At 39.8% G+C, this 26887-nt stretch overlaps 2 protein-coding genes across 3 annotated transcripts in view; one reads left to right on the forward strand and one right to left on the reverse strand.

Annotated features, from left to right (window-relative positions):
- ACOT13 (acyl-CoA thioesterase 13) overlaps positions 1–12152 on the reverse strand; it is a 26321-nt gene extending 14169 nt beyond the window's left edge. The window contains exon 1 of the mRNA XM_014851610.3: positions 11934–12152. Coding sequence (XP_014707096.1) covers positions 11934–12014 — 81 coding nt within the window. The 5' untranslated portion in view covers positions 12015–12152. The remainder of the gene's footprint in view (positions 1–11933) is intronic.
- Positions 12152–26531, forward strand: TDP2 (tyrosyl-DNA phosphodiesterase 2). 2 transcript variants are annotated; one of them, XM_014851612.3, is made up of 7 exons: positions 12152–12609; positions 12686–12771; positions 16945–17118; positions 17830–17921; positions 20672–20859; positions 22627–22797; positions 25408–26531. In XM_014851612.3, the coding sequence occupies exons 1-7, from the start codon at positions 12445–12447 to the stop codon at positions 25687–25689; spliced, it is 1158 nt and encodes a 385-aa protein (XP_014707098.1). In that variant the 5' UTR covers positions 12152–12444; the 3' UTR covers positions 25690–26531. The 2 variants fall into 2 exon arrangements, with proteins under 2 accessions (XP_014707098.1, XP_014707099.1); XM_014851613.3 differs by having other exon boundaries at positions 20741–20859.
- The last annotated feature ends 356 nt before the right edge of the window (positions 26532–26887 follow it).

Raw genomic sequence — 26887 nt, forward strand, 5'->3', positions numbered from 1 at the left:
CATCACAATCCCTGACTTCAAAACATACTACAAAGCTACAGTAATCAAAACAGCACAGTACTGGTACAAAAACAGATGCACAGATCAATGGAACAGAATTGAAAGCCCAGAAATAAAACCACACATCTATGGACAGCTAATCTTTCACAAAGGAGCTGAGGGCCTACAATGGAGGAAAGAAAGTCTCTTCAACAAATGGTGCTGGGAAAACTGGACAGCCACATGTAAAAGAATGAAAATCAACCATTCTTTTTCACCATTTACTAAAATAAACTCAAAATGGATCAAAGACCTAAAGATTAGGCCTGAAACAATAAGTCATCTAGAAGAGAATATCGGCAGTACACTCTTTGACATCAGCTTCAAAAGAATCTTTTCGGACACCGTAACCCCTCACATGAGGGAAACAATAGAAAGAAGAAACAAATGGGACTTCATCAGACTAAAGAGCTTCTTCAAGGCAAGGGAAAACAGCACTGAAACAAAAAAACAGCCCACTAATTGGGAAAAAATATTCACAAGTTATTTATCTGACAAAGCGTTAATCTCCGTAATATACAAGGAACTCACACAACTCAACAATAAAAAATCAAACAACCCAATTACAAAATGGGCAGGGGACATGAACAGACATTTCTCCAAAGAAGATATACGGATAGCCAATAGACACATGAAAAGATGCTCATCATCACTAATCATCAGGGAAATGCAAATCAAAACTACACTAAGATATCACCTTACACCTGTTGGAATGGCAAAAATATCCAAAACCAAGATGACAAATGTTGGAGAGGCTGTGGAGAAAAAGGAACCCTCATACACTGTTGGTAGGAATGCAAACTGGTGCAGCCACTATGGAAAACAGTATGGAGACTCCTCAAAAAGTTAAGAATAGAAATACCTTATGACCCAGCCATCCCGCTACTGGGAATCTATCCTAAGAACCTGAAATCAGCAGTTCCAAAAGTTCCATGCACCCCTATGTTCATCGCAGCATTATTCACAATAGCCAAGTCATGGAACCAACCTTGCCCAGCAACTGATGACTGGATAACGAAGATGTGGTATATATATACACTGGAATACTACTCAGCCATAAAAAAGGACAAAGTTGTCCCATTCACAACAACATGGATAGACCTTGAGGGTATTATGTTGAGTGAAATAAGCCAGAGAGAGAAAGACGAACTCTGTATGACTCCACTCATAGCTGGTAGTTAACATACGGACAAAGAGAACTGATCGGTGGTTGCCAGGGGAAAGTGGGTTGGGGGGAGGGCACTAGGGGTGAAGTGGTGTACCTACAACATGACTAATAATGATGCACAACTGTAATTTCACAAGGACGTTAACTTTCATAACCTTAATAAAAAAAAAATTGTCTTGCAGGTGCACGCACACACGCACCATCTGTCCCTTTTCTGTGTCTTCCCTGCACCTCATGCATTCACATGTGTTGATGTCACTCATGCTACTACAGCACCTTCCTCCCCAGCCCCACACATCTAGGCTCCAATTCCATCACAGACCGACATACTTCCAGTGACAAACACACACATTTAGCTCCCCTTTCCTCATTTTACTGCAAAGTAAAGACAGTCAGAAGGGATCCCTGAAAATCAGCAATCAAGAAGATAGCCCCTAAAAGGAAGTTCTGTCTAGAACCCAGAATTCTCCTTACGCCTTAATGTTTCAGATCATTCTGGTCTTTAAGAACCATCACCATTACTGTGACTGCTGCTGATTGCTGTGCAGCTCTGGCTCAAAGTACTCAATAAATGTTAGTTATTACTGAAAATGCCAAAACTGTGAAAACGACTCCAGCCCACTTGCTTTTCTTCTTGCTATCAGAACTTTCACTCTGCTTAAAATGCTTGAACAAACTGGATATCCAGGTGCTCTTCTGAAGGTGAATACGATCCTATCAGTTCCCTGGCCTTCTACTCTTTGGTTCAGTTCCTCTCTGAGCACACCCCAAGGTACCTGACTGTACCAATCCCAGCCAACAGATAAATAGCAAAGTCCCCTAATGTTAGTGCTCAAGAAGGATGTAGTATAAAGCAACTCTATGCTGGGAGAGGGAGAGCGATACACCTCATGAGTGATGCAAGTCACGACCAATTTAAGATAGCTGCATAAAAGGTCTTCTGGGAGCAAACAGCCTAGTACATAAAGCTGCCAAAAACCCCGGAAGTCACCAGTCTTCTTTCATATTTCACTACCCAATCCATCAGCAAATCCTGTCAGCTCTCTCTTCAAACACACCCAGAATCCCAGTCACCTCCCTAGCCCCCATCCACCTACGAATGATACTTCCTCTCTGCTCCAAGCCACCGTCATTTCTTTCCAGTTGTTACAACTGCCCCCAACTTGTCTCTGTACTTCTGTCCTTGCCCACCTCATGTCTATTAGCAACTAGAATGCTCCTTTAAAAATACAAGTCAAATTATGTCACTCTTCCGTGAAAAACCCTCTAATGGAGCTCCATTTCACCCAGAGTAAAAGCCAAAGTCCTTACAGTGACCTACGGAGCTGTACATGGTATCTCAACTCCTAACTCGCCCCCTTGGGCCTCCCCCTCAAATTCCACAAGCACACAGTGTGGTAAAGTCTAGGGCCTTCACATTTGCAGTTCCCCTGCCTCGAAGGGCCAGGTTAAATCTTCAGAGAATATTTAATTAAATTCCTCTTAGCTCTTCCCTAGGGCCTTGAAGGGGAACACTCTTCCCCTTCGAGTATGACATTATTTAAAACTGAAGTTTCGAAAAAAGAACTCCAGAGCCAGCCCTAATGGCGTAGTGGTTAAAGTTCGGCATGCTCTGCTTTGGTGGCTTGGAGGTTTGGAACCACACCACCCATCTGTCAGGAGCCATGCTGTGGCAGCGGCTCACACAGAAGTAGAAGGACTTACAACCAGAATACACAAGTATGTACCGGGGCTTTGGGGAGGGAAAAAAAAAAGAGCAAGATTGGCAACAGATGTTAGCTCAGGGTGAATCCTTCCCTGAAAGAAAAAAAAAAAAGAACTCCACAGTAATACACATTTTAGGGGAAAAATACTTAAAACTCCCCGATCCTATAGCACTTATCACTATCTAACATACTATATATTTTATTTACTTATTTTGTTTAGTGTTTGATTTACCACACTGAAATATAAGTTCCACGAGTGGGAGGATTTTTGTCAGTTTTGTTCACTGGTATATCCCTGGTGCTTAGAATAGTGCCTGGCACATAGGAAGCATTCAACTCTCTGCTGAATGAAAACAGTCAAATCTTAAGGTCAACTAGGAACATTCTATAACAATATGCCCAACGTTTACTGGCCTCAGGAACTGATGGAACAAACTATAGGGAGTATTTTCTATTCTACAGGCATCTTCCACAAGGCACTGACAAATGCTTATTAAGCATCTACTATGGACTTGCTCCCAAAGAACTATCAGTGTGGAGAGAGAAGACAGATAAATCAACAGATATTTTCAATACTATACAGTAAATCTTATAGCAAAAGTTAGCCAAGGTACAGAAGTGGATCAGAGGAAGACAGTTGGGGATGTCAGGGAAGCCTTTTCAGGGACACCAGGCACCACTTGAATAGGACTTTGAAGGATAAGAGTGAAAATGGGGGGCAACTGGGGCAAGGGCAGAGGATCCCAAAATGAGTAAGATGTTATCCTAGTCCTCAGGCAGTGTACAAACCAGTAGAGGTTATAAGAGAAGGCCAAACATAAAAGTTAGCAAATGAGTGACACACGGGGCAAAACAAAGCCCTAGGAAAGAGCAAAGAGGAATTTAACTATTCCCTGAAGATTTAACCAGCTGCGGTAACACTCTACTCTTGTTCACTGGAGTGGTGGTGATGAGACGTGCTATGGAGGAATATAAGCAACCACAGGACCTTTTCCCAAAAGCTGGTAAAGGTAAGATTTTATTGAGGCATTCTGGAATGCTTGTAAAGGTGGATACTATGAAGGCCTCTATCACATTAATCGCTTTGGCAAGATTCCTGCCATATACAGCTTCTCTGCTGCTTTAAACCCGGACAAGAGGGGCCAACAGGGAAGAGCTTCCTCATCCCCGACAGACTGAGGATTTGAGCAATGCCTGTTCCCACCTCCTGTTCTCCTCTCAAGGGGGAAAGCACAAACGTGTGTAGACTATTTGCAGTGGATCTACAGTTCAGAATCCAGTTGCATACAGAAAGGAATGATGCCCTGCAGGAAGGCAAATATGGTGAGCCGGGCCCAGGGGAATAGCTTAGTTAGCGTATAAAATCACAAATCAAACAGCAACAAAGAAGTTAATAATCTCGGTTCACTGAGAAACAGTATTCCAGAAATTCCTGAAACTCCTAGGGTGGCTGAGCAAAAATTACAATGCTTTTGTTTAGTGTTCTGTTCTGAATTTTAAAAATACATACATTTAATTTCTACTAAAGCTCTCAGATAATAACTTTCTGAGGTCTTCCCAAACCTCAGGACTTGAATCAAAGGGCTACTTAGACAAGTGGTGTAATGGTTCAGCAGCACTTCATTTCAGACGGTATACACAGAAAGAACTAAACCTTGACTGTCTTCCATGGCAGAAGGAATGTAAATTCATCATCATTTCCCTTGAAATTGGTCATCCACTCACCCCTGCTAAAATTATTAATTTTCCCCAATATTTATAGCTGCTCTGAGTTGATGCCAAATCCCTTTCCTCTACACTATCAATAACTCTTGACCTGAATTCATTATTTCACTAATTATATCCTGATTCCTTAAATCCTACTTCTGAGCCATCTAAATTGCCATGTTACTTCTCTTTAGTAGATATTTAATTACAAAGATAAAATTCATTTTATGTGCATAAATAAATCAAACAGTGTAGAGATGCAGTTTCCTGCTGACTACCCCTTCAGTGCTGTGGATCATTCAGTATCATTCTCTAGGCTCATTCAAACATGTACACATACATAGGGTTTCCCTCCTTTCCTTTTAAAATTATAAAAATGGGATCATATTATACCCATTACTTTGCAACTTTCATTTTTCTCTTCCCAGCATATCACATCTATTCCTCCAGCTCAACTCATATACAAGCATGCATTGCTTAACAATGGGGACATAGTCTAAGAAATGCGTTCTTCGGCGATTTCATCATTCTGCAAACTCAGAGTGTACTCACATAAACCTACTACACACCTAAGCTAGATGGTATAGCCTATTGCTCCTAGACTACAAACCTGTCCAGCACGTTAGTGCACTGAATACTGTAGGCAACTGTAACACGGTGGTAGGTACTTGTGTATCTAAACATAGACAAGATACAGTAAAAATATGGTTTAAAAGATAAAAAACGGTATGCCTATATCAGGCACTTACCATGAATGGAGCTTGTAGGACTGGAAGTTGCTCTGGGTGCGTCAGTGAGTGAGTGGTGAGTGAATGTGAAGCCCTAGGACATTACTGTGCCCTACTCTAGACCTTATAAACACTGTACACTTAGGCTACACTAAATTTATAAAAAATATTTTTTCCTCAATAATAAATTAACCTTAGCTTACTATAACTTTACTTTATAAACTTCTAATTTTTTTTTTAAAGATTTTATTTTTTTTCCTTTTTCTTCCCAAAGTCCCCCAGTACATAGTTGCATATTCTTTGTTGTGGGTCCTTCTAGTTGTGGCATGTGGGACGCTGCCTCAGCGTGGTTTGATGAGCAGTGCCATGTCCGCGCCCAGGATTCGAACCAACGAAACACTGGACTGCCTGCAGCAGAGCACGCGAACTTAACCACTGGGCCACAGGGCCAGCCCCTAAACTTCTAATTTTTTTAAACTTTCTGACTCTTTTGTAATAACACAGCTTAAAACACAAACATGTACAGCTGTACCAAAATATTTTCTTTCTTCATGTCCTTATTCTATAAGCTGTTTTTTTTAAAGATTTTATTTTTCCTTTTTCTTCCCAAAGCCCCCTGGTACATGCTTGTGTAGTTTTAGTTGTGGGTCCTTCTAGTTGTAGCAGGTGGGATGCCGCCTCAGCATGGCCTGATGAGCAGTGCCATGTCTGTGCCCAGGATTCGAACTGATGAAACCCTGGGCCACCAAAGCAGAGTGCGCAGACTTAACCACTCGGCCACGGGGCTGGCCCCATAAGCTTTTTTCTATTTTTAATTTTTAAACTCTTTTTGCTAAAAACCAAGACACACACACATAAGCCTAGGCCTAGGCAGGGTCAGGATCATGAATATCATTGTCTTCCACCTCCACATTTTGTCCCACTGGAAGGTCATCAGGGGCAGTATCATGCATGGAACTCTCACCTCCTGTGGTAACAACGCCTTCTAGAATACCTCCTGAAGGACCTGCCTGAGGCACTTCTTGAGGAGGCGTCACTCTTTTCAGAAATATGTCCATGGTGGTTTGCTTGGTTTGTTTCTTTTTTCATCATAGATTTGTTTGTCAGCGGATAATGCACCATGAACATTCCTCTCTATTAATAAAAACCTTTCGGTCTTGGGGTCTCTATTTTCAAACGTCTTAAGGAGTCTGTTGAGGTCTGCAAAAGCTTCTGCTAAACCCTTCACTATGAATTTTCTTGGGGATTCTTCTTTTTCTTCTCCTGTGGTTTCCTTTTCTCTTGCTGCTTCTTCTGCTATGCATTCCAGTTCCTGTTCCAACAACTCCTCATTAGTCAATTCCTCACGAACCACCTCTAGGAGCTCCTCAATGTCGTCCTCATCCACACTCAGGTTCAAGTTGTTTGCCATCTCAACCACAGCCCTGTCGATTTTTGCAACCTCCTCATCCTTGGCAAATTCTTTGAAGTCACGGAAGAACCTCTTGAGAGTTTTCTTCCAGTTGCAATAGGTGATAGGAATTTTTCAGATCCATTATAATCTTATAGGACCACTGTTGTATATGTGATCTGTCGGGCAAAATGTCGTTATGTGGCGTGTGACTGTAGATGTCTTTTAATAGCTGCATGGTATTCCCTAGAATCGAATATACTAGATTTATTAAACTATTGCTCAATATACATGTTCTTTCCAGGTTTTCATCATTACAAACAAAGGTGCTTTCATTTGTATAGATTGCCAAAATTAGATAGCTGAGTGAAAGGGTATATAAATTTTTAACAAATCTGCCAGACTACTTTCCAAAAGCAATGAAAAAGAGTGCCTCCTTCCCTGATTCCTCATCAGTAATCATATTATTACTCTTAATTTTTACAATATGATGAGCAAAATCTGATTGGTATCTCATGGTTTACATTTGCATTAGCCAGACTACAGGCACTACTGAGCATCCTTTTGTGTTTACTGGCTGTCTACACTTCTTTTTTGTGAAGTCTGTTTACATCCTTTGCACTCATTTACCTGTTAGACTGTCTCTACAGCTCTTCTTACCATCAGATTTCAACATCTAGGCAACAGTGAAATTCTCTTCCAGATTATTGTATTTAGACTTTCATTATCTTTTGCCATAAAAAGATGTTCATATTAGCAAAATGCATGGTGCGTGACACCTAGTAAGTGCTATGCAAACTTTTAAAAATAAACAACTTGCTAATTTTATAAAGTCATACATATCATTTAATGACATGCTCTTATGTTACAAATCACTTTTTAAGACATGACTCCTTCACATGGAGCTCCAGTGATTTCTTTTACCAGTTCCCCTATGGTTGGACATTTAGGTTACTTCCCATTTTTGATATCACAAATAATGTTAAATCAATATTTCTGTACATAAGTCTTTGAATGAATCTTGCTTTATTATTTTCTTGTGCATTTCCTGTACCTAGGCAATTTTAAGCGCCAATAATGAATTTGGAAAAATCTGTTACCATATCATGTTGATAAATTTTAAATAATATCACTGCCCCTTTTGTGGTCAATCCAAAGCCTCAACGTTCTTCTAGTAAGTATAAGGTCTAGTCTTGGGCCGGCCCAGTGGCACAGCGGTTAAGTTCGCACATTCTACTTCAGTGCCAGGGGTTTTTTCGGTTTGGATCCCAGGTGCAGAGATGGCACCACTTGGCACGCCATGCTGTGGTAGGCATCCCACATATAAAGTAGTGGAAGATGGGCATGGATGCTGGCTGAGGGCCAGTCTTTCTCAGCAAAAAGAGGAGGATTGGCAGCTGATGTTAGCTCAGAGCTAATCTTCCTCAAAAAAAAAAAAAAAAAATCTATTCTTACCTTCCTAACCATTTCTACCATCTTCAAAGACTCTTCATCCCTTTCTCAATCCTGTATGTCCTCAAGGTTCCGTCCTAAATCCATAATGTTTCTCCTAGTCTGTGTTCTTCCTCTTAAGACATCTCATTTACTTATACATCGTCTCTCATTTCCATAAGGATGACTCTATACAATTTTACCTAGCTTCTGAACTCTATGCCCTTATTTCTTTGTGTGTTGGACTCCACATGTTATTTCCAGATCCTAGCACAGAGCCTGTCCCTTGAGATTCCCAAGGTATGTCACTCCACATGTGTTACTGTGTGGGAAAATGTTCCATTGGCAAATAACTTAAACATGATAAAGTGAAACGTTTATTCATTGCAGAACTAGTCAAAAGTTTAAATAAGCAAAAAGGATAGCACATCTCCACTTATATGAGGTACCTAGAGTAGTTAAATTCATAGAGACAGACATAGATGGCAGTTGCCAGGGCTGGAGGAAAAGGGGAGTGAGGAGTTATAATTTAATGGGGACAGAGTTCCTGTTCTGCAAGATGAAAAGAGTTGTGGAGGTGGATGGTGGTGATGGTTGCACAACAATGTGAATGCAATGAATACTACTGGATTGTATACTTTAAAATGGTTAAGACGGTGAATTTTATGTTATGTCTATTTTACCACAATTGAAAAAAAAGAGGGGTACAACATCAGTGTTTCCTCAACTTATTCTTTTTTCTCAGGGCACCTCTGATGGAGCTGTTCCTTGGAATCCACTTTTCTCCTCTCCTATATGATAAACTCCCAGAGGCAAGGAACTGTGTTTGGTATTTCTTTATAATTTCACAGTACTTAATTTGATTGATTTTAAAGTGATTTTATAGAAAGAGCAGGACATTTATGTTAACTGGTAGTTTTTCTGGATCAGTGTTTTATAAAAGACAGGTTTTGTGGGTATTTACAAACACTGACAAAAAGTTTTCAAAAGAGAACAGGGTAAAATAAAAAAGTTCTAATGTCAGATCTCATGCATTGACTTGACATCTGTGCCAAAACTGACTGGAAAGCCTTCTTCAACAGACCATTTTTGGAGGAATGGAAAGTCACCATCATTTACCAGATTCTATACGCTGGGTCAAAACATCTGTCCAAAAAACAGAACACCCATTGGAATATTCTCAGCCAAATTTTCAAGTGTTAATCTACTTGACGCATTGGCTTAAAAAAATCATTGAAAGAATCAGAGATTAGCACTCAGGATAGAATTGTCTTTCTTATACAACCAAGAAGAAAATGGAGCTCCGTTTTGGTGAGATGGTTCTCTCTATCCGGGTATATCGTCAGCCAGTAAGGCCACTGCGGAAGAGGGTAATGAGGCAGACTTGAAGTGATAGTACTGTGCATCTCACTTGCTTCTTACACTCAGAAACACTATCCCTCCTCCTCTTTGCTATTACAAAGCAAAAGGCAGACCATATACATCCTTACTCCAATTCAGTTTTAGCAATATTCTTGTGTTTAAAAACCCTGCATTGAAAAATGAACATTTCTTGCCGTGAAAACTCTCTGGTGTCATATTTAAATAACCAGAGGGACAACTATTTGACATAAAATAATTTTGTCAGTCAAGGTCCAGTGAGGCAACAAAAAAGACACTAGTTATTTTAACAGAGAGAGTTTAACATGAAGAATTGTTAACCAGCAATTTAGAGAAAGACATTCTATTCCATGCCAAGACTTGTGGAAGTGCCAGGATTTGAGCAACCAACTCACAGTTCAATGCAAAGACATGTTTATATTTAGAAAGAACAAGAGAGTAGCAATTTATCTAGTTTTGACTCAGGACAAAATGACTGATTCACAGGATGGTCTAAGTCAAGGTTGGTCAACCTCAGCATTGTTGACATTTGGACTAGATGAGTCTTTGTTGTGGGCACAGAGGGGAGGGAACCTGTGCACTGTAGGATCTTTAGCAGCATCCCTGGCCTCTAACCACTAAAGGCCAGCAGCATCCCTCCCACCCCACTCCAGTTGTGATGATCAAAAATGTCTCCAGACATTGCCAAATGTCCCACGGGGAGCAAAATCACCCTCAACTGAGAACCACTGGTCTTGGTCATATTAACTTAAAACTTACAGTGAAAGGAAAAGAAATATGTCCACAACTAAATTTATGGATCACTATGCATAAATATATACTTTGGCCTTAGCAACTCTGCCTACGTGAAACATAACCACAAAACATATTTTAGATCAAATTAACAAACACACAACACCGACTATGGTATTGACCTGCGCAGTTAATATAGTAGCCACTAGCCACATGTCAGTATTGAGCACTTAAAACATGGCTAGTCTGAACTGAGATGTGCTGTAAGTGTAAAATTCACACTGGATTTCAAAGATGAAGTACGAAAAAATCAATACCTTTGTAGCGATCACAGGTTACAATAATATTTTAGATATAATGAGTTACTTAAAATATATTCCTAAAATTAATCTCACCTATTTCTTTCTCTTTTAAAAAGTGGCTATTATAAGATTTACAAATTACACATGTAGCTTGCATTGTACCTCTACTGGACAGTGCTGGTCTAGACACTGGGTTAACAGGCTTATCTTCTTGGAGGGTAAGCTACCACTAACGCCAATGCAGGCACGCATGGAGTTTACGACTATTTCAGTATGTCTGTTCAAGGTATGAGGATTTTAATTACATGCTCAAGGGCAAATACAACCTGTGCCAAGATTGTCATGAGAAGATACATGCCTATAAGGTTGCTGAAAGTTTAACAATGAAAATGGCTACAGATTTTTTTAAGGAATTCAAACTTCTCCTCAGACCAATACTTCTTTTTTTGGATAATGTATTTTTCAAAAAGTTACTGTAGAGTGTCCTTAGATTTTATAGTATTTGCTATTTGAAACCTTAAGCACATTTGTCTAAGTATTATTTCCTCTGTATTCCACAAAAACTCTGAGAGATCCTTAGGGGCAGTTATTTACAGTTTGTAAAGTGTTGTGTTCCAAGCAGGAGACTTTGGTCCAAAGTCCCACATTCGTCCCACAAAGGATCGCAGCTGGTCTGTGTTTAAACTCCACTTCCAAATTATTTCCACATTTCCCCAATACTCTATCCTAATCAGAAGGAAAACAGGCATGTATGCATTAAAACATTTCGTAAAAACCCTAAAAGTTCTTAGGTTGTTAAATGTCTTCCAAGTCTGACATAACCAAGGGCTTTTGTTACTCATGCTTATTTATAAAGGCTGCCTATGTAACCTGACGTTCTCCTAAAAGGACACTGGAAACCGGAAGTCTGAGCAGTCTGTTTACGTGCAAAAGGGGCACGTATGGCCCTACCGAACTCTGGTACCACTCTACTTGGTACTCGGCTTTCCTACCTTACTGCAATTATTTATCTTCTAATCCTCTAGGCTGCCTCTTACTCTTTCCTCCGGATCACCGCCAGCGCTTGTCTGTTGAAAGGTCGAACGCTAAGGTCCTCTCTATCTCTCGAACCGAGCAATTCTGTCGCCACAACTGATAACCATACTTATTTACGGACGTCTAAATGAGATCATCTATGCACTTGACCCGCACATAATGGGGCTCCATCAAAGCAGTGCTCATCATCACTAAGATGAACCCACGAGCGCAGTCCAAGAGAATGTAGGGAGAGAGATCTATCGAGCGCTCACGGCGCGCCGAGCACGGTGCTTTCCTCCCCTGCATTAGAAGCCGCGGCTTCGCCTCCAGTACCTTTTCCACAACTCTATCGAAACCGCGAACACCGGTTATAGCCTTCATCAGCTCCTGCAGATTCTTGGGCACGCGGCTCATCGTGGACCGTTCCCCGGCTCCTGGGACCCACGCAACAGCGAACTTCGCAACAGCCGGGAAGCCCAGAGCTTAACAAAAGAACAAGGGCACCGAGGGCGAACGGCACGCGGCCCCGCCCCGCGGCGCGCTCCAAGTCCGGCGCCGCGCGCACCCGCCGCCCCTCACCCCCGCGGGTCGCGCACTGACGCTCCGCGCCCCGTAGCGAGCGCGCGCGCACGCACAGTTTTGCCCGCGCGCGCTCGCTCAGGTCTGGCCTCGCCAGTCCCAGCCGCCCCTCCTGTTGCTCGGGCTGGGTTTTCACCCGGTCAGAGCCGGGAGCGTTTCCCCGCCGGGCGGTGAATGCGGGAGCGCCGGGGCGGCGGGCGCGTGCGCAGAGCCGGCCGTCGACCGCCTGGCCGGCGTCAGGGGGCGGTCAGCCCGCGGTGAGCCGATGGAGCAGAAGAGCGGTCCGGAGGCTGCACCGGAGGCGGAGCGGGAGGAGGGGGAGCCCGAGGTGAAGAAGCGGCGCCTCCTGTGTGTGGAGTTTGCCTCAGTGGCGAGCTGCGACGACGCCGTGGCTCAGTGCTACCTGGCCGAGAACGACTGGGAGATGGAAGTACGCTGTCGCTGTTTCTCTCTTCCCGCCGGGTCCGTGGGCGCACAGGTTCCATCCCTGCGTCTTTGTTTTTCAGAGAGCGCTGAACTCCTACTTCGAGCCGCCGGTGGAGGAGAGTGCCTTGGAAAGCCCCCCGGAGACCCTCTCTGGGCCCGAGTCCTGGTGAGTGACGAGGGGGCGGGGAGCCAGTCCGGGCGGAGGCGGGTTCTGTCGGCATGCATCCGGCATCCTGGGGCTTGCCGTGGCGTGGGGCGGCCGATGGCGCGTCGAGTCCGGTCTCCCGTCCGAAGATCCGGAGGCGAGGGGTTTGTGCTGTTGCCTCTGGCTGGAGAGGCGCCCCGGCAGCAGGGCTAACGCTTCCCTCCCAAGGTCCAGACTGTCCATTCGAACGTAATTTGGAGCCCGAAGAGAAACAATCTGAAATGTAATTTTTGACTCGAATTATAGGAATTATGTAAGCAAGAGGTTCGGAACAAATGAATAAGGGAAAAACCTCTCTTGGAGAACAGTAACTTGGAAATCTTCTTGCTTCCTATGTTGTTTGTTTATTTCCTCTCCGCTGCTCAGCCAGAATAATTTTATAAAATGCACACCCGCCTCTGGTATTCCGTCAAAAATCCAGGAATGACAAAGTTAAAGCCACCAATCGATAAATAGTGTTAAGTAAGAATTTATTGTGCATGTAAGAACAGTTCATGAACTGGGAGCGTCCAAATTCAAAGACGGTTATGAAGCTCAGTGGCACCAAGTTATAGATTGGCTTATAACAGAGAAAACTAGGAAGTTGTTTAATCTCTGCAGTGATTGGTTATTACAGTGATTTCTACACGGTAGGGGATGATTAGCAGATGTTTGGTCCTATCCAAGACGTCCATGGGCATATTTGGTCCCTGGGAAATGGTTTTGGACAGGACCAGATGTCAAGGACCTTTTGGTGTGGACCAAGTGTCTGATGGATGTTTTGGACAGGACCAAATGTCATGCAAGGCAGGGGATTGGTTAAAAGTGATTATCTCATACCATTTTTAGGAAGATGACTTGTTTGTTTTTTGGTTGTCGGAGGCATTTATAAGAAATAATCTAAGTTAAGTTTCACCTATGTTCGTGAAATACGGTAGATTCAGTTTTGCTTTCCTAGCTTAAATGGTTTTGTCTGCTCTGGAAGTTGTCAAGTCCCATCTCCATTTTGTATTTAATTTTAACAATTCTAACACTCCCTCCCCATTTCCTGCACTGCTGTTCTTTTAAGGCTAGATGCTTTACAAGTCCCTCCATAGTTTGAGCACTGCCTGTCTTTACAGGTTCGTCTCCTGTCACTCTCTCTTTCCTAGCCTACAAAAAGTTCCAGGCATATCATATTTTCGATTTCTCCAGTGGGCCATTTTCTCTTGCCTTTCAGCCTTTGTAAAGATATTTTCTTAGCCTGTTTATTTCCTCTGTCTAGAATTTTTTTTTCCTGTTTCCTTACTAAATAGTATTAACCTTAAAGGCCCAGTTTAGAATGATGCTTTTATAGTATCCTGCATGACCCCTGTCATAATAACTTAGTTCGTATTATAATTGCTGTTTAATATTTTATATCTCCCGCTGGCCCGCTGGACTACACATTTGGTGAAGAGAGTATCTGTTTTATACATTGTTGATTTCCCAAAGTCTAATATATTTGATTTGTAATAAACTCTCAAAAAATATGTATTGAATGTATGAAATTCTTCCACCTATGTGGGCAGCCTACACAGTAACTGTTCATAGTGGAGACTCTTTTCTCTCTTTGATCTTTCAGCTGCACTGGCTTACAGATATGATCAGATCATTTCATTAGACTTCGTTTTCTATCTGCCTAGTCTCTTACTGGGGAATTGTCCACCCACCCACAGTGGTATATCTCTGGCTCCCATGTTGTAATAGCTAGAGCCAGTTAGATTAGTAGAGATTCACCTAGCTCAAACTGCCCAGTCAGATCCTCTCTCCTGGGATTTCAAGATTAGGACCAAGAGATCTAAGTCTGAATCTTCCTGTGGAGCCGGAACTGTAGCATGTTAACTTAGTACCTTTTGGGATCCATACCCATCTTTTTTTGTGCATGGGGAAGCTGAGACTGCTGGTCTGCAGATAGAGAATGAAGCCGAGGGAGTTGAGTAGGATTGAGAGAAAGACTTGATTGCACTTCCTTAGACATAGCTGCATTCTTGTACCTGGCTCTGTGCCGTGTTCCTGTTTCATTATAAATTCCTCTCTTTTGCTCAGACTGGCCTGAATTAGTGTCTGTTAGTTGCAGCCTAAATTGTAACCAACAAAGAAATTGGAACAAACGAGGTGGATTCCCTGAAATAATCCCTCATAAAAAATGTGGATCAAGCTGACTGGCTGTGGGATGGAGGACCATTAGGAGTCCTCTACCCCAGAGTCGTAAATTGGCAGAAACAAGCAAAGTGGTTGATTAGGCCGTGGCCTGTTGTCTCTTGTAACTCAGATCAAGTGTCAGTGAGAGTGAGGCTTTATAGAATAAAGTAAGAATTTATGCTGATATAAATACATTTGCCTAGGGGAGAAAGAAACACTTTTCCTTACAATAGAATTCCAACTACTAAATATAGAAGGCATGATGGAATTAGAAAAAACTCACCATTTGGGAACCACCATAGTAATAATTACTTCAGAGAGGAGTCATCAGTGGATACTAAAACTAATGGGTGAATGTTAACGAGAAACAAGATATTCACATAGTCTCAGAGTGCCTACCCACCAAATACTTATTACAAAAGGGAAAAAATCATAACTGTGCAGTGAAGAAATCTAGTAGGCAGTGCCTTAACCAAGTGATCGAAGTTAACAGCAGTATTGGGGACAAATCCATAGCAGGTGCCTCCTGATGTGCTGCACTGAGGAGGACACACTGTCACTTCTGTGTCATTCCTGCCAAAAGTGCATAATCTGAATCTATTCATGAAAAAATATCAAATCCAAACTGAAGGGCATTCTACAAAATAAATGGTCTGTATTCTTCAAAAATAACAAGGTCATGAAAGACAAAAACTGAAGAACTATTTGGATTTAGGAAGACTGAAAAAGATGTGTCAGCTCAATGCAACCTGTGATGCTAGATTAGGACATTAGTGGCACAATTGGTGAAATTTGTATAGGTCTTTAAATTATATGATAATATTGTATCAGTGATAATTTCCTGACTTTCAATAATTGTACTAGGGTATATATGTAAGCCTGTCCTTGTTTTTAGGAAATATGTACAAAAGTATTTATGCAAACGTTTCAGAATAAAAAAATCAAGTAAATGTTAAGTAAGTAAAACGTCAACATTTATCTGGGTGAGTGGTGAATAGAATTCTTTTACTGCTTTTGCAGTTCTGAAAGTCTGAAATTATTTCAAAATAAGTTAAAATAATAAGTTAACTAGACTTAGTGTGGTGATCATTTTGCAGTGTATACAAATATCAAATCATTATGTTGTGCACCTGAAACTAATATTATATGTCAATTATACCTCAATTAAAAAATAATTTAAAAAAAGAAGTTAAAATACTGGCATTAAATTTATTAAAATTATCAATATGGAAACCTATTTTGTAAATTTATGTAAGTTTATGAATGCTTAGCAGTCACCTTTTAAGTGTTTTGTCCCTGCATTCAAATGTTTGGGCCTTGGTGGGGATAGGGGAAGGTGGGGTCAGGTAAGACTCTGGACTGAAGCACATACATGTAGCCTCTCCAGCATGGCAGTCTCAGGGGAGTCGGACATCTTACATGGCAGCTCAGGGTTCCTGGAGAGAGTGTTCCAAAAGGTGTGAGTGAATGCTGCAAGCCTTCTTAAGACCAAGCCTCAGAAGTCCCAGAATATTCTTTTCGCCATATTCTTACTGGTGAAGCAAGTCGCCAAGGCCCAGATTCAAGGGGAGTGGTGTTAGACTTCACCTCTCAATGGAGGGAGTAACAAAGAATTTGCAGTCATTGTTTATCTGCCACAATGAGATCTTATTGCAAATATGATTTAAAATGATTAATAGGATTTCTAAATAAATTTGGAAATCTACATCACTTAGTCTAATTTGGGGTCCTAGTTTATCATTTTAGTGACACATGTCATTGAAGGATGTTGAGCTGGCTCTAACTGTATTAGTGAGCAAACATTTGGAAAACATTGTAAGAATCTTTTTCCTCAGTCATGTGGCTTTTGCTTTTCTATAGACAGATACTTTCAGGGCTTTTTAAAAATCCATTTATCTGTAAAGTGAGGCCTGCAAATACTTAGAAAATACTTTTTAAATGAATCAGTTTATAGGTTATTTGCAAAGTTGTGTTTCATTCTGATCTTGCCAGTGTTGACCTAACCAGTGAGGAAACGACTGAGTCCGTTAGTTGCAAAACCAGCACAGCTGAAAATACTCAGCAAGAAGATGACAGCATGTTCTCTTTCATTACCTGGAATATTGATGGATTGGATCCAAACAATCTGCAAGAGAGGGCTCAAGGAGTGTGTTCCTATTTAGCTTTGTAAGTATCATTACTTCTGTTAATGGTAGCATGATAATGTCTTGCCTGTTTACAAAGAGGGTAACAAGACTGTGGGCTTTGGCATCAGACCTGAGTTGATGATGAGCTCTCAGAAGAAACATCTGAAAGAATGGAGAGGGATTGCCTCTAAGAGTGGGATTGTGGGTTACGGTAGAGAGTGAACACTAATTTTTGTTAGAAGCCTTCTACTACTATTTTACTTATTAAACTTTGTATATAATTATTGCCATGAGAATAAAATTACCAAAAAGATCTGTATCTGCCACATACTGGCTCCATGACCTTGTGTAACCACTTGTGAGCAACTCAGGTTCTCTGGAGCTCAGTTTTCTTCATCATGGATAATAATTGTTTCAAGAGAAGTGAAAGAGATCATAACATTTAAAGCATCTATTAGATGTAGGAGGATTGTAGGCTCTCAATGTTACTGGTTTCTATTGTCAGTAATTCCACTTCTTTTAACTTTAAAGTGTTGTCACATATTTTTTTTTAAATTTGATCTTTACAATATTATGTATTAAATAGCATAGATTTCTCATTTTATAGTTATCAAAGATCTCTATGAACATTGAATATTAGGTGTCCTAGAGAGTAATAATTTTGTTACTTTTACGTTGTATTTTCCTAATCTAGGCAGCTGCAAATGAAATAGTATACCTGGTATTTATCATAAATTGATGTTTTTATTAGGTACAGCCCAGATGTGATATTTCTACAGGAAGTTATTCCCCCATATTATAGCTACCTAAAGAAGAAAGCAAGTAGTTATGAGATTATTACAGGTAACAGTTTTCCTATTATTTAACTTGTCTTTTTCTTTGAAAAACAAGTCAATGAAAGAGATAAATCAAAATTAGCTTGTTGGAGCATATACAAGAAAAATCACAGATGAAATAAGTTTGAGAAAAGCCAGACACGGGATACTTGGAAAACTGTGGGAGAATACATTATCCAGCTTACCTAATGTTAGTATATGTGAAAAGCTGGTTGAAATGGATGATTTTTCAGGAAAATATAAATTGCCAAAATTTGAGACACTGAGTATCTTTTTGGTGAAATTAAATTACTAAAAATCTTAAGTGTGATAATTGCATTGTGGTTATGCTTTTTCAACAAGTCTTTAATAATTTTTATTTTGTTCTTTTTCTAGGTTTTGCCTTGAATAGTTCTTTGATGTTCTATCTGTTTTGTTTTTAAAGTGCATTTAACATGCCACTTTGGCTGCATTTCATGGTTTTTGACTAAATCTCATGCTTTCTTTGACTTTCGCTTTTATATAGGATGTGATTTTAATTTTGATTTATTCTTTAATCCAGAATTGCTAAGGAGAAGGTTCTCTCTTAGTCTCTGTGTCTTTCTCTCTTTGTAGGACTTGTCTGTATTCTCTTGGAGATTCTTTTTGCCTCTCTTCTGTTTTGGATTTCTTGTTTTCTGAATCCCATGCTTTCATTCTTCTGGGTTTACTTCCTCATTTTATTGGAGCACATTCTCTAATCACTTTCTAAGAAATAGTGGACGGAGAATGAAGTTTTTAAGTTGTAGCACATTTGGAAATGCCTGTGTTCTGTCCTCATAGTTAGTTGCTAGTTTGGTTGGACATAGATTTCTAGGTGGAAAGTCATTTTCCCTCAGAATTTTGAAGGCTTTATTTCCGTGTGTTCTAGTTCCCTTTACTGATGATCGTAAGTCTGACGCTGTTGTAATTCCTGTTCTTCCCCGCTCTCATCCAGTAGCTTTGAGGGTCTTCTTTTTAACCCTAGTGTTCTTTGGGTCTTTTTTTCATTTATTGTGCTGAACACTTGGTATGAACTTTCAATCCGGAGGTTTGTGGTCTTGAGGTCTGAAAAATTTTTTTTTTCTCTCGCCTTTCCTCCTTCCGTCTCCTTCCTTTCTCTCTTTCCTCCCTCTCCCTCCTCCTCCTTATTCTCCCTCTCCCCTCCTTCCCACCTGCGGGCTGCCCACCTGCCATCTTTCTAGCCTACCTGCCTTCTTCCCTTTGCCCTTCATTCTTTTCTCCTTCTTTCCTCTCCTTTTTCTTCCCCCTTTCTCTTCCTTTTCCTCTTTCCTTCTCTCTCTTTCTCTTCCTCTCTCCTTCTCTTCCTTATAATCTCTTTACTCCTTCCCTTTTTCTGGAATCCCTTTTTGTCAAAAGGATGGACCTCCTTGGTCCATCCTTGAATTTTCATATCTTTCTTTCTTACTTTCCCATCGCTTGATTGTTTTACTTTCTTGGCAGTTGTCTTGACTTTTAGATGTCATTATTTTGACTTCCCAGGGACTCTGTTTGCTGCATGTCTGTTTTATAGAACTTACTATTCTTGGTTTATGGATGCAGTATCTTATCTCTGAGGATATCAGGCTTTTTTAAGTTAGTTTTTTGTTTGTTTGTTTTAGGTCTTTTCTCTTTCCCTGCGTTGTTTTCAGTCCTTCTTTTTGTTTGTTTTGGTGTCTGTCCTTCATGTTAGACCAGTTCCATAAATGTTTAGGGTTCTAAGTTCTTGGTTCACATTTATATTCCAGGTACTGAAAAGCCAAATACAGTTCGTACCTGAGCAGGCGACAGTGCCCCCACCACAGCTGGGTGAGGGATGGATTGTGGAGAGACCCCCAGTTGTCAGTATGTCAGGATAAAAAAGTCTTCTAATCTGAGGCCATTCAGTTTCTCGGAAAATAACTCTCTAACTTTTGGTCCTCTGGATGGGGGTTCGGGGGGTGCTTGTTTAGCTGCTGGCTGGAAGCAGGATAGAGCAAGGGAGCTGAGGCGCCCTCTGAGGAGGCAGCTTTCACTTGATCCCTCTGTTCAGTTCCACACCTCAGCCCATCTCCCTGTCACGCCTCCCAGCGACTGGTGACTCTAGAGTTCAATTTCTCTTTACATCTCTAGTCTTCTGCTAGCCGAAGGGTGGTCACTTGGCTGTAAGGGGTTGGGGAAGAGACCCAGAGGCTGTTGAACCTTGAACTAGCCCTCCTGTTCTTAGTAGCTTACCTTTGCGTTCAAGTACAGAGTTTCCAGGCTTTGGTGGAACAAATCTGCTTGCTTCCTGTCCCTGGTCTTCTGCTGCAGGCACGCACGTGGTGTCTGTCTGTTTTAATAAACCAGTCACCGCTTCTCTGTCTACTTTGTTTTCTGAAAAACTTGGGAGCTTTCATTCACTGCCCCTCCACTTCTGTTCTCTTTTCTTCTTGCAGGTTTATCCCTTTCTAAATGTTTTATTCATTTACTGTAATTTTTCTGGTGCTTCCAGAGTGAGAGGTAAATGCATGTCAATTTGCCTCAGTTTAAGTCTCATCTACTCTGTCCTTCAGAAATTTCTCAAATTTTTTCTTTGGTATTGGCACCTTTAACTATTTTTGGGACTATGTGACTTCATTTTTATTTTTATATTTCTTCCATACTTCCAGTTACATTTTGGGAGGGAGAAGGTAAACATAGGGACATGGTTGACCATCTTCAACTGTTTTGAAATAATAGTTTACTTTTAAGATTTAGATCCATTTAAATATCTGTACCTGTTTGTTATAAAATCTTCAGGGGGACTTGTGATAAACTGCAAGATACTCTTGACCTGTCAGCTTAAATTCTTTTCCAAAACATTTGAAGGTAATGAAGAAGGATATTTCACAGCTATAATGTTAAAGAAATCGAGAGTGAAATTTAAAAGCCAAGAGATTATTCCTTTTCCAGATACAAAAATGATGAGAAACCTTTTGTGTGTGCATGTAAGTAGTTTTTTTAAAATTGACTGTTTCTTTAAAAAAAGAATGGGCTGTTTTTTATAGTTTGTGGAGATGTCTTTTTTAAAAAACCATTGCCTATAGAGGAGAATTTGCTCCTCGCTGATAGATTTTTCTAAAATAGTCTTAAAGACCTTTGTAAACTAAGTTTTTACATAAATTTCTTTTTTTTTTTTGAAGATTGGCACCTGAGCTAACATCTGTTGCCAATCTTCTTTTTTTTGCCGCCTTCTTCTCCCTAAAGCCCCCCAGTGCATAGTTGTATATTCTAGCTGTAGGTCCCTCTGGTTGTGGCATGTGGGACGCCGCCTCAGCATGGTCTGACGAGCGGTGCCATGTCCATACCCAGGATCCGAACTGGTGAAACCCTGGGCCACAGAAGCAGAGTGGGCGAACTTAACCACTCGGCCATGGGGCCGGCCCCATAAATTTCAAATATAGACAAATTTGTAAAAGTAAAATCCTTACTCCATTAGATATTTTCCTAAGAATATTTAAGAGTTTGCTAATATTCTACATTTGCTTCCTGAAGTACTTTTTTTTTTTTTCTCTAAATGCACTGTACATAGTATGGTGTTGTACTCTGTGAGGCTTACAAAAATGAGTCAAATAGATCTTGCCCTCAGAGAGTAGCAAGGGAAGCATTGTAGCTATAGTAACTAAAATAAAGGAGAGGCATAAGTGCCAGGGAGAGGTACAAAGAATGATGTGCCAGGGAAGTTTAGAGAATAGAGAGGTGACTTTTAGCTAGATTGTTATTTTTGTTTTAATTGAGGCATTATTGACATTATATTAGTTTCAGGTGTACAACATAATGATGATATTTGTATATATTGCAAAATGATCACCACAGTAAGTCCAGTTAACATCTGCCACCATACATGGTTAACAATTTTTTTTCCTATGATGAGATTAGCTAGATTGTTTAGTGAAAATTTCATGAAGGAATTTGTATTTGAATTGGGCCCTGAAGAATATGTGAGATGTAACGTTAAGAACAGTTCCGGTGACAGAATCACCACAAGCAAACTTGCAAATTGCAAGTGGCAAGGTATATGTAAATCACACAGGGCATGCATGGGTCTAAATGAGCGTTCTGTTCGGTTGGGTGTAGAAGGCACGAAGAGGGGTAGTGTGACAAGAAGTAGGTGGAGTAGATTGGATATAGATTATAGAAGATCATGAATGCCCAATATGAAAGAATTTGCACTTGATTCTGTTGGCAATTAGTTTAAATAATAATAGAGCCTACATTGTTGGTATCTTAATTGCAAATGGTAAATGATTCTCATTCATTAATTTAACTGACCTTTTCTGAGTGCCAGGCTCTTGATAATATAGCAGTAAATAAAAAAAGAACCGTCTTTGCTTTCAAATGACTCATGGCTTTGTAGGAGAGGAATAATTGTGCTGTAATTCTGTTGAGGGGACCTTTTAAAACAGTCTTTCCAGCATGCCATAGGAGTGTAGAGGAGGGAGCCACTGACTGACTGGGGACATTGGGGAAGGGCTCACAGGAAGGTAACATTTGAGTTGGGTCTTGAAGTATTAGTGGGTGCTTGCTAAATAGTCTTCTTTGGGAGCAGAGTTAGCACCTGACACTTCTTTGATCTAGAAGGATAAGCACAGTGTTAATTATATAGTTTCACTTTAGTAAATATATACCAATCGGTTGAATAATTGCTGAATGTTATAAAAGTTAAGCATCCGTGGTTAGTGATAATTTTAACGAGTATAATTATCCTCTTGCAGGTGAGTGTGTCGGGAAATGAACTTTTCCTTATGACTTCCCATTTGGAGAGCACCAGAGGGCACGCTAAGGAACGAATCAATCAGTTAAAAATGGTTTTGAAGAAAATACAAGAGGCTCCAGAGTCAGCTACCATTATATTTGCTGGAGATACAAATTTAAGGGATCAAGAAGTGAGTGACAAAGTCACTTCAATGTTTATGGGTAGATTATTGCTGTGGAAACTAATGTAGGTTCATTTTGACCAAAGCTCTTAAAATTAGGACCTTCATTCACTCAAAATGTGTAAGTGACCTTGCGGATGCAATTCAGCAAATATCTATTTAGCTGTGAAATGTGCATAGCACTGGGGAAGCTGAGGCGGAGGGGCTCTTACGTTATTGGGGAAAACATAAATTCTGTATATGAAACAGCACAAAACAATACACGTTGATTAACAAGAGTGATAGAAAGAAAATAATGATTAGAAGGGTTTAAAAAAGGTCGTTTCTTTGCAGTTTCTCTAGTTGCAAGGTGAAAAGAACAGAAAGATTTGACGATCATAGTTGTCCCTAACTTTCAATTCCTTCTGAGGTTTTCTTTTTTCCAACATTTTTTAGCCCCCTTTCCTGCCACCCCCGTGTCCAGGTCTGAAACAAAATCTTTCCTCTTCGTTCAGTTGAGATGTGTTGGGACTTTTCAGGACTTTTATTTGAAACATTAAAGGGTAAGCCTGCCCTGCCTTTCCTCCTCACTCTGGCTGAGTTCACGTTGGAGAAAAGTGAATTGAAATGGGGATTCTGTTCATTTTCACTGCCATGATGTCCAGGAGTGGAGGAAAAAGTGAAATGGAAGGTGAAAGTGTGTCTAGACTTAGTGCCAAAGTGAAGGCAGGACCCCAAATAAAAGAAATGGTACTCTGTTTATCTTACTGACTTTGTGTCCTTGTACACAGATTATTTTAAAAAATCAAGCATTCTATAGGACTATTTGTAAATCACTGACTTTATGGCAGCTATGTTTCTTGGCCTGGTTAACTAACTTACCTACTTTTTAAAAAATCCTGCTTTTCAACAAGTGGTCTTGGGAAAACTGGATATCCACATGCAGAGAAATGAAGTTGGATCCTTACTTTACAACTTATACAAAAGTTTAGTCAAAATAGATCAGAGACCTAAAGGTAAGAGCTAAAACTATAAAACTCTTAGAAGAAAACACAGGAAAAGCTTCACAACATCAGATTTGGCAGTGATTTCTTGGATGTGACACCAATAGCACAGAACACAAAAGAAAAAATAGGATGGACTTCATCAAAATTAAAAACTTGTTCATCAAAGGATACTGTCAATGGAGTGAAAAGGCAACCCATGGATTGGGAGAAAAGATTTGCAAATCATCTGACAGATGATTAATATTTAGAATGTATAAAGAGCTCCTACAAAAAAAATTTTGGTTAAAAAATGAGTATAAGATTTAACTAGATATTCTCTAAAGAAGATATACAAATGGCCAATAAGTACATGAAAAGGAGCTCAGTGTCACTAATTATTAGAGAAATACAAATCAAAACCACAATGAGATACCTACTTCACATCCATTAGTGGATTGTTACCAAAAAACCAGAAAATAACAAGCATTGGCGAGGATGTGGAGAAATTGGAACCCTCGTGCAAGGCTGGTGGGAATGTAAAATTGTGCAGCTGTCGTGGAAAATGGTGTGGGAATTCCTCCAAAAATTAAACATAGAATTTCGATATGATCCAGTAATTCCACTTCTGGGTGTATACCCACAACAAATAAAAGCAGGGTCTCAAAGAGATGTTTGTTACCCTATGTTCATAGCAACATTATTCACCACAGCTAAAATGTGGAAGCAACGCAAGTGTCCATTGCCAGATGAATGGATAAACAAAATACATGTACATGCAATGGGATATTCAGCCTTAAAAAGGAAGAAAATACTGACACATGCTACAACGTGGATGAACCATGAAGATCTTATGCTAAGTGAAATAAGCCACTCACAAAAGGACAAATGTTTCGTGATTCGTCTTAAGTGAGTTTCCTAGAATAGTCAAATTCATACAGGCAGAAAATAGAATGGTGGTTCTCAGGGAAGTGGGGAGAGTGGAATGGAGAGTTAGTGTTTAATAGATACAGCGTTTCAGTTTGGGAAAATAATAAAGGGTTCTGGAGATGGATAGTAGTGATGGTTGCACAATAAGGTGGATGTACTTAATGCTGTAGAACTGTACACATTAAAATGGTAAATTTTATGTATATTTTACCACAATAAAATGTTTTTAAAACTCCTGAAGTGTGAGTGGCAGAAGGAAGTATTAGCATTGTTAGTAAATTTCAAATAAAACTGAAGGCAGTTGACATTATTGGATATATAAAGAGTATACTTGTAAATTTACAGACTAAAGTAATAGTTTGCCTTCTTTTCACTTGTGTTCATTTTTTTAAAAACTACTAAAAGCAATAACCAAGGCGGTGGATTTTCAGCCTTCTGAGATTTATCTGACACTCAAAGCTAGGAACTAGTTATGGCAGAAGAGAAGGGGCAAATTCCAGACTTCTCTGGCTGTCAATCTTTTTATGTTACTTATTACCATGCAGCAAATAGTTTTCATAATATATCTAGTTATAACTAACATACCTAGTTTTGCATTTGTGTATTAATAAATTGTGACATTCTGACTTGAAATGTTGCAGTTAAACGTGGTAACAGTAAAGACACCTTTTCAAATTAAAGGAAAAAAGACAGTGAATGTTATAGTTTTCTTTGTTTTTCTTTTCAGGTTACCAAATGTGGTGGTTTACCCAACAACATTTTGGATGTCTGGGAGTTTTTGGGCAAACCTAAGCATTGCCAGTATACATGGGATACACAAATGAACTCTAATCTTGGAATACCTGCTACTTGTAAGCTTCGTTTTGATCGAATATTTTTCAGAGCAGCAGCAGAAGATGGCCACATTATTCCCCGGAGTTTGGACCTCCTTGGATTGGAAAAACTGGACTGTGGTAGATTTCCTAGTGATCACTGGGGTCTTCTGTGCAACTTAGATGTAATATTGTGAAATACTTTCCAAATATGAGTTTTAGGTGTTCTGAGTAATTTTGTTGTGGATTTTTTCAAATATAATTTCTACCTACCTGGAAAGGTAGGTTTAATATAGAGGAATTACTGTACTGGATTGTTGTAACAGAGGAAGAAACTACTGTGATTTTATTTTGTGGATTGTATCCTCAGATTTCAGGCCTATTATTAATGTTTATTTAGACTAAAGCATACCTGTGTTCAGAATATGAGGCCTCTTAATGAAAGGGCACAAAAGGCAATCAGAGCTTTTAATAGTGCTCATAGGTGCCAGCTGGATTTCAAGCAAGGCCACATTGTCTTTGGGCTAGCCTTTGTTGTATTTGATTTTTTTTTAAAATCAGGAACCAAAATAGTTAATATTTTACATAAATCTTCAAATGAAAAAATAAGTTACTGAGTCCTTAGAACTGGATCGTTTAATATTCTACAAATTCAGATAATCTTAAATGAAAAAACCATGATCATCTGCATTTAAGTGGATGACAGCTGTCCTATATCAGACTTTATTTTTGTCAGCTCACAGAACATAATTAGTAAGCTTTAAATGAACTCTCATGATTTGGAATTCTTTAACTCATTCATGTTTGTAGTCCTGTCACTAACAGAGGCAAATTAGGTTTGATCATGATTAAGGTCAGTTTTAGAGCAACATTGGACTTTTTTCCTAAGAGAAAAATAAATGTGTAAAGAGAAATAGCCCTTTAGTTTTGCTACATATAAAACTGAATTATTTTACAAGAGGTGAACAAGAGGTGCTTTAAAGAAACATTTTTTTCTCATAAGAGAAATGTACTTTAAATAAAGAATTTCGCGTGTTTATACTTTGTCTTAGTATGTTTTAGTACCCATGATGGGATTGAAATTTTTGCCTGCTTCCTGTTTCTGGCTCTACTGCTGCTGTTTCACCTTTGTGTGGAAGTAAAGAGCTTTCCATGTTGCTTCTTACCCTGCCAAGAATTACCAAGAATATATTGACTTCCTCAGTATAAAAAAAGGAAAGCCAGTGGGAAAAATTAGAATGAGAAGTGGCAGACCTTTGTTTTCATCAGGGGTGTCAAAGTTAATTAAAACACCTAAAAATAGACAAGCTGAATTTATACGTAATATTCCCTTTGTAGTGACGATGGAAAGGAGTTTTATGTGTTAATCATAATCATTAAAAATAAAATGAGGGG

This window comes from Equus asinus, chromosome 8, assembly GCF_041296235.1.
Source record: "Equus asinus isolate D_3611 breed Donkey chromosome 8, EquAss-T2T_v2, whole genome shotgun sequence".
NCBI lineage: Eukaryota > Metazoa > Chordata > Mammalia > Perissodactyla > Equidae > Equus > Equus asinus.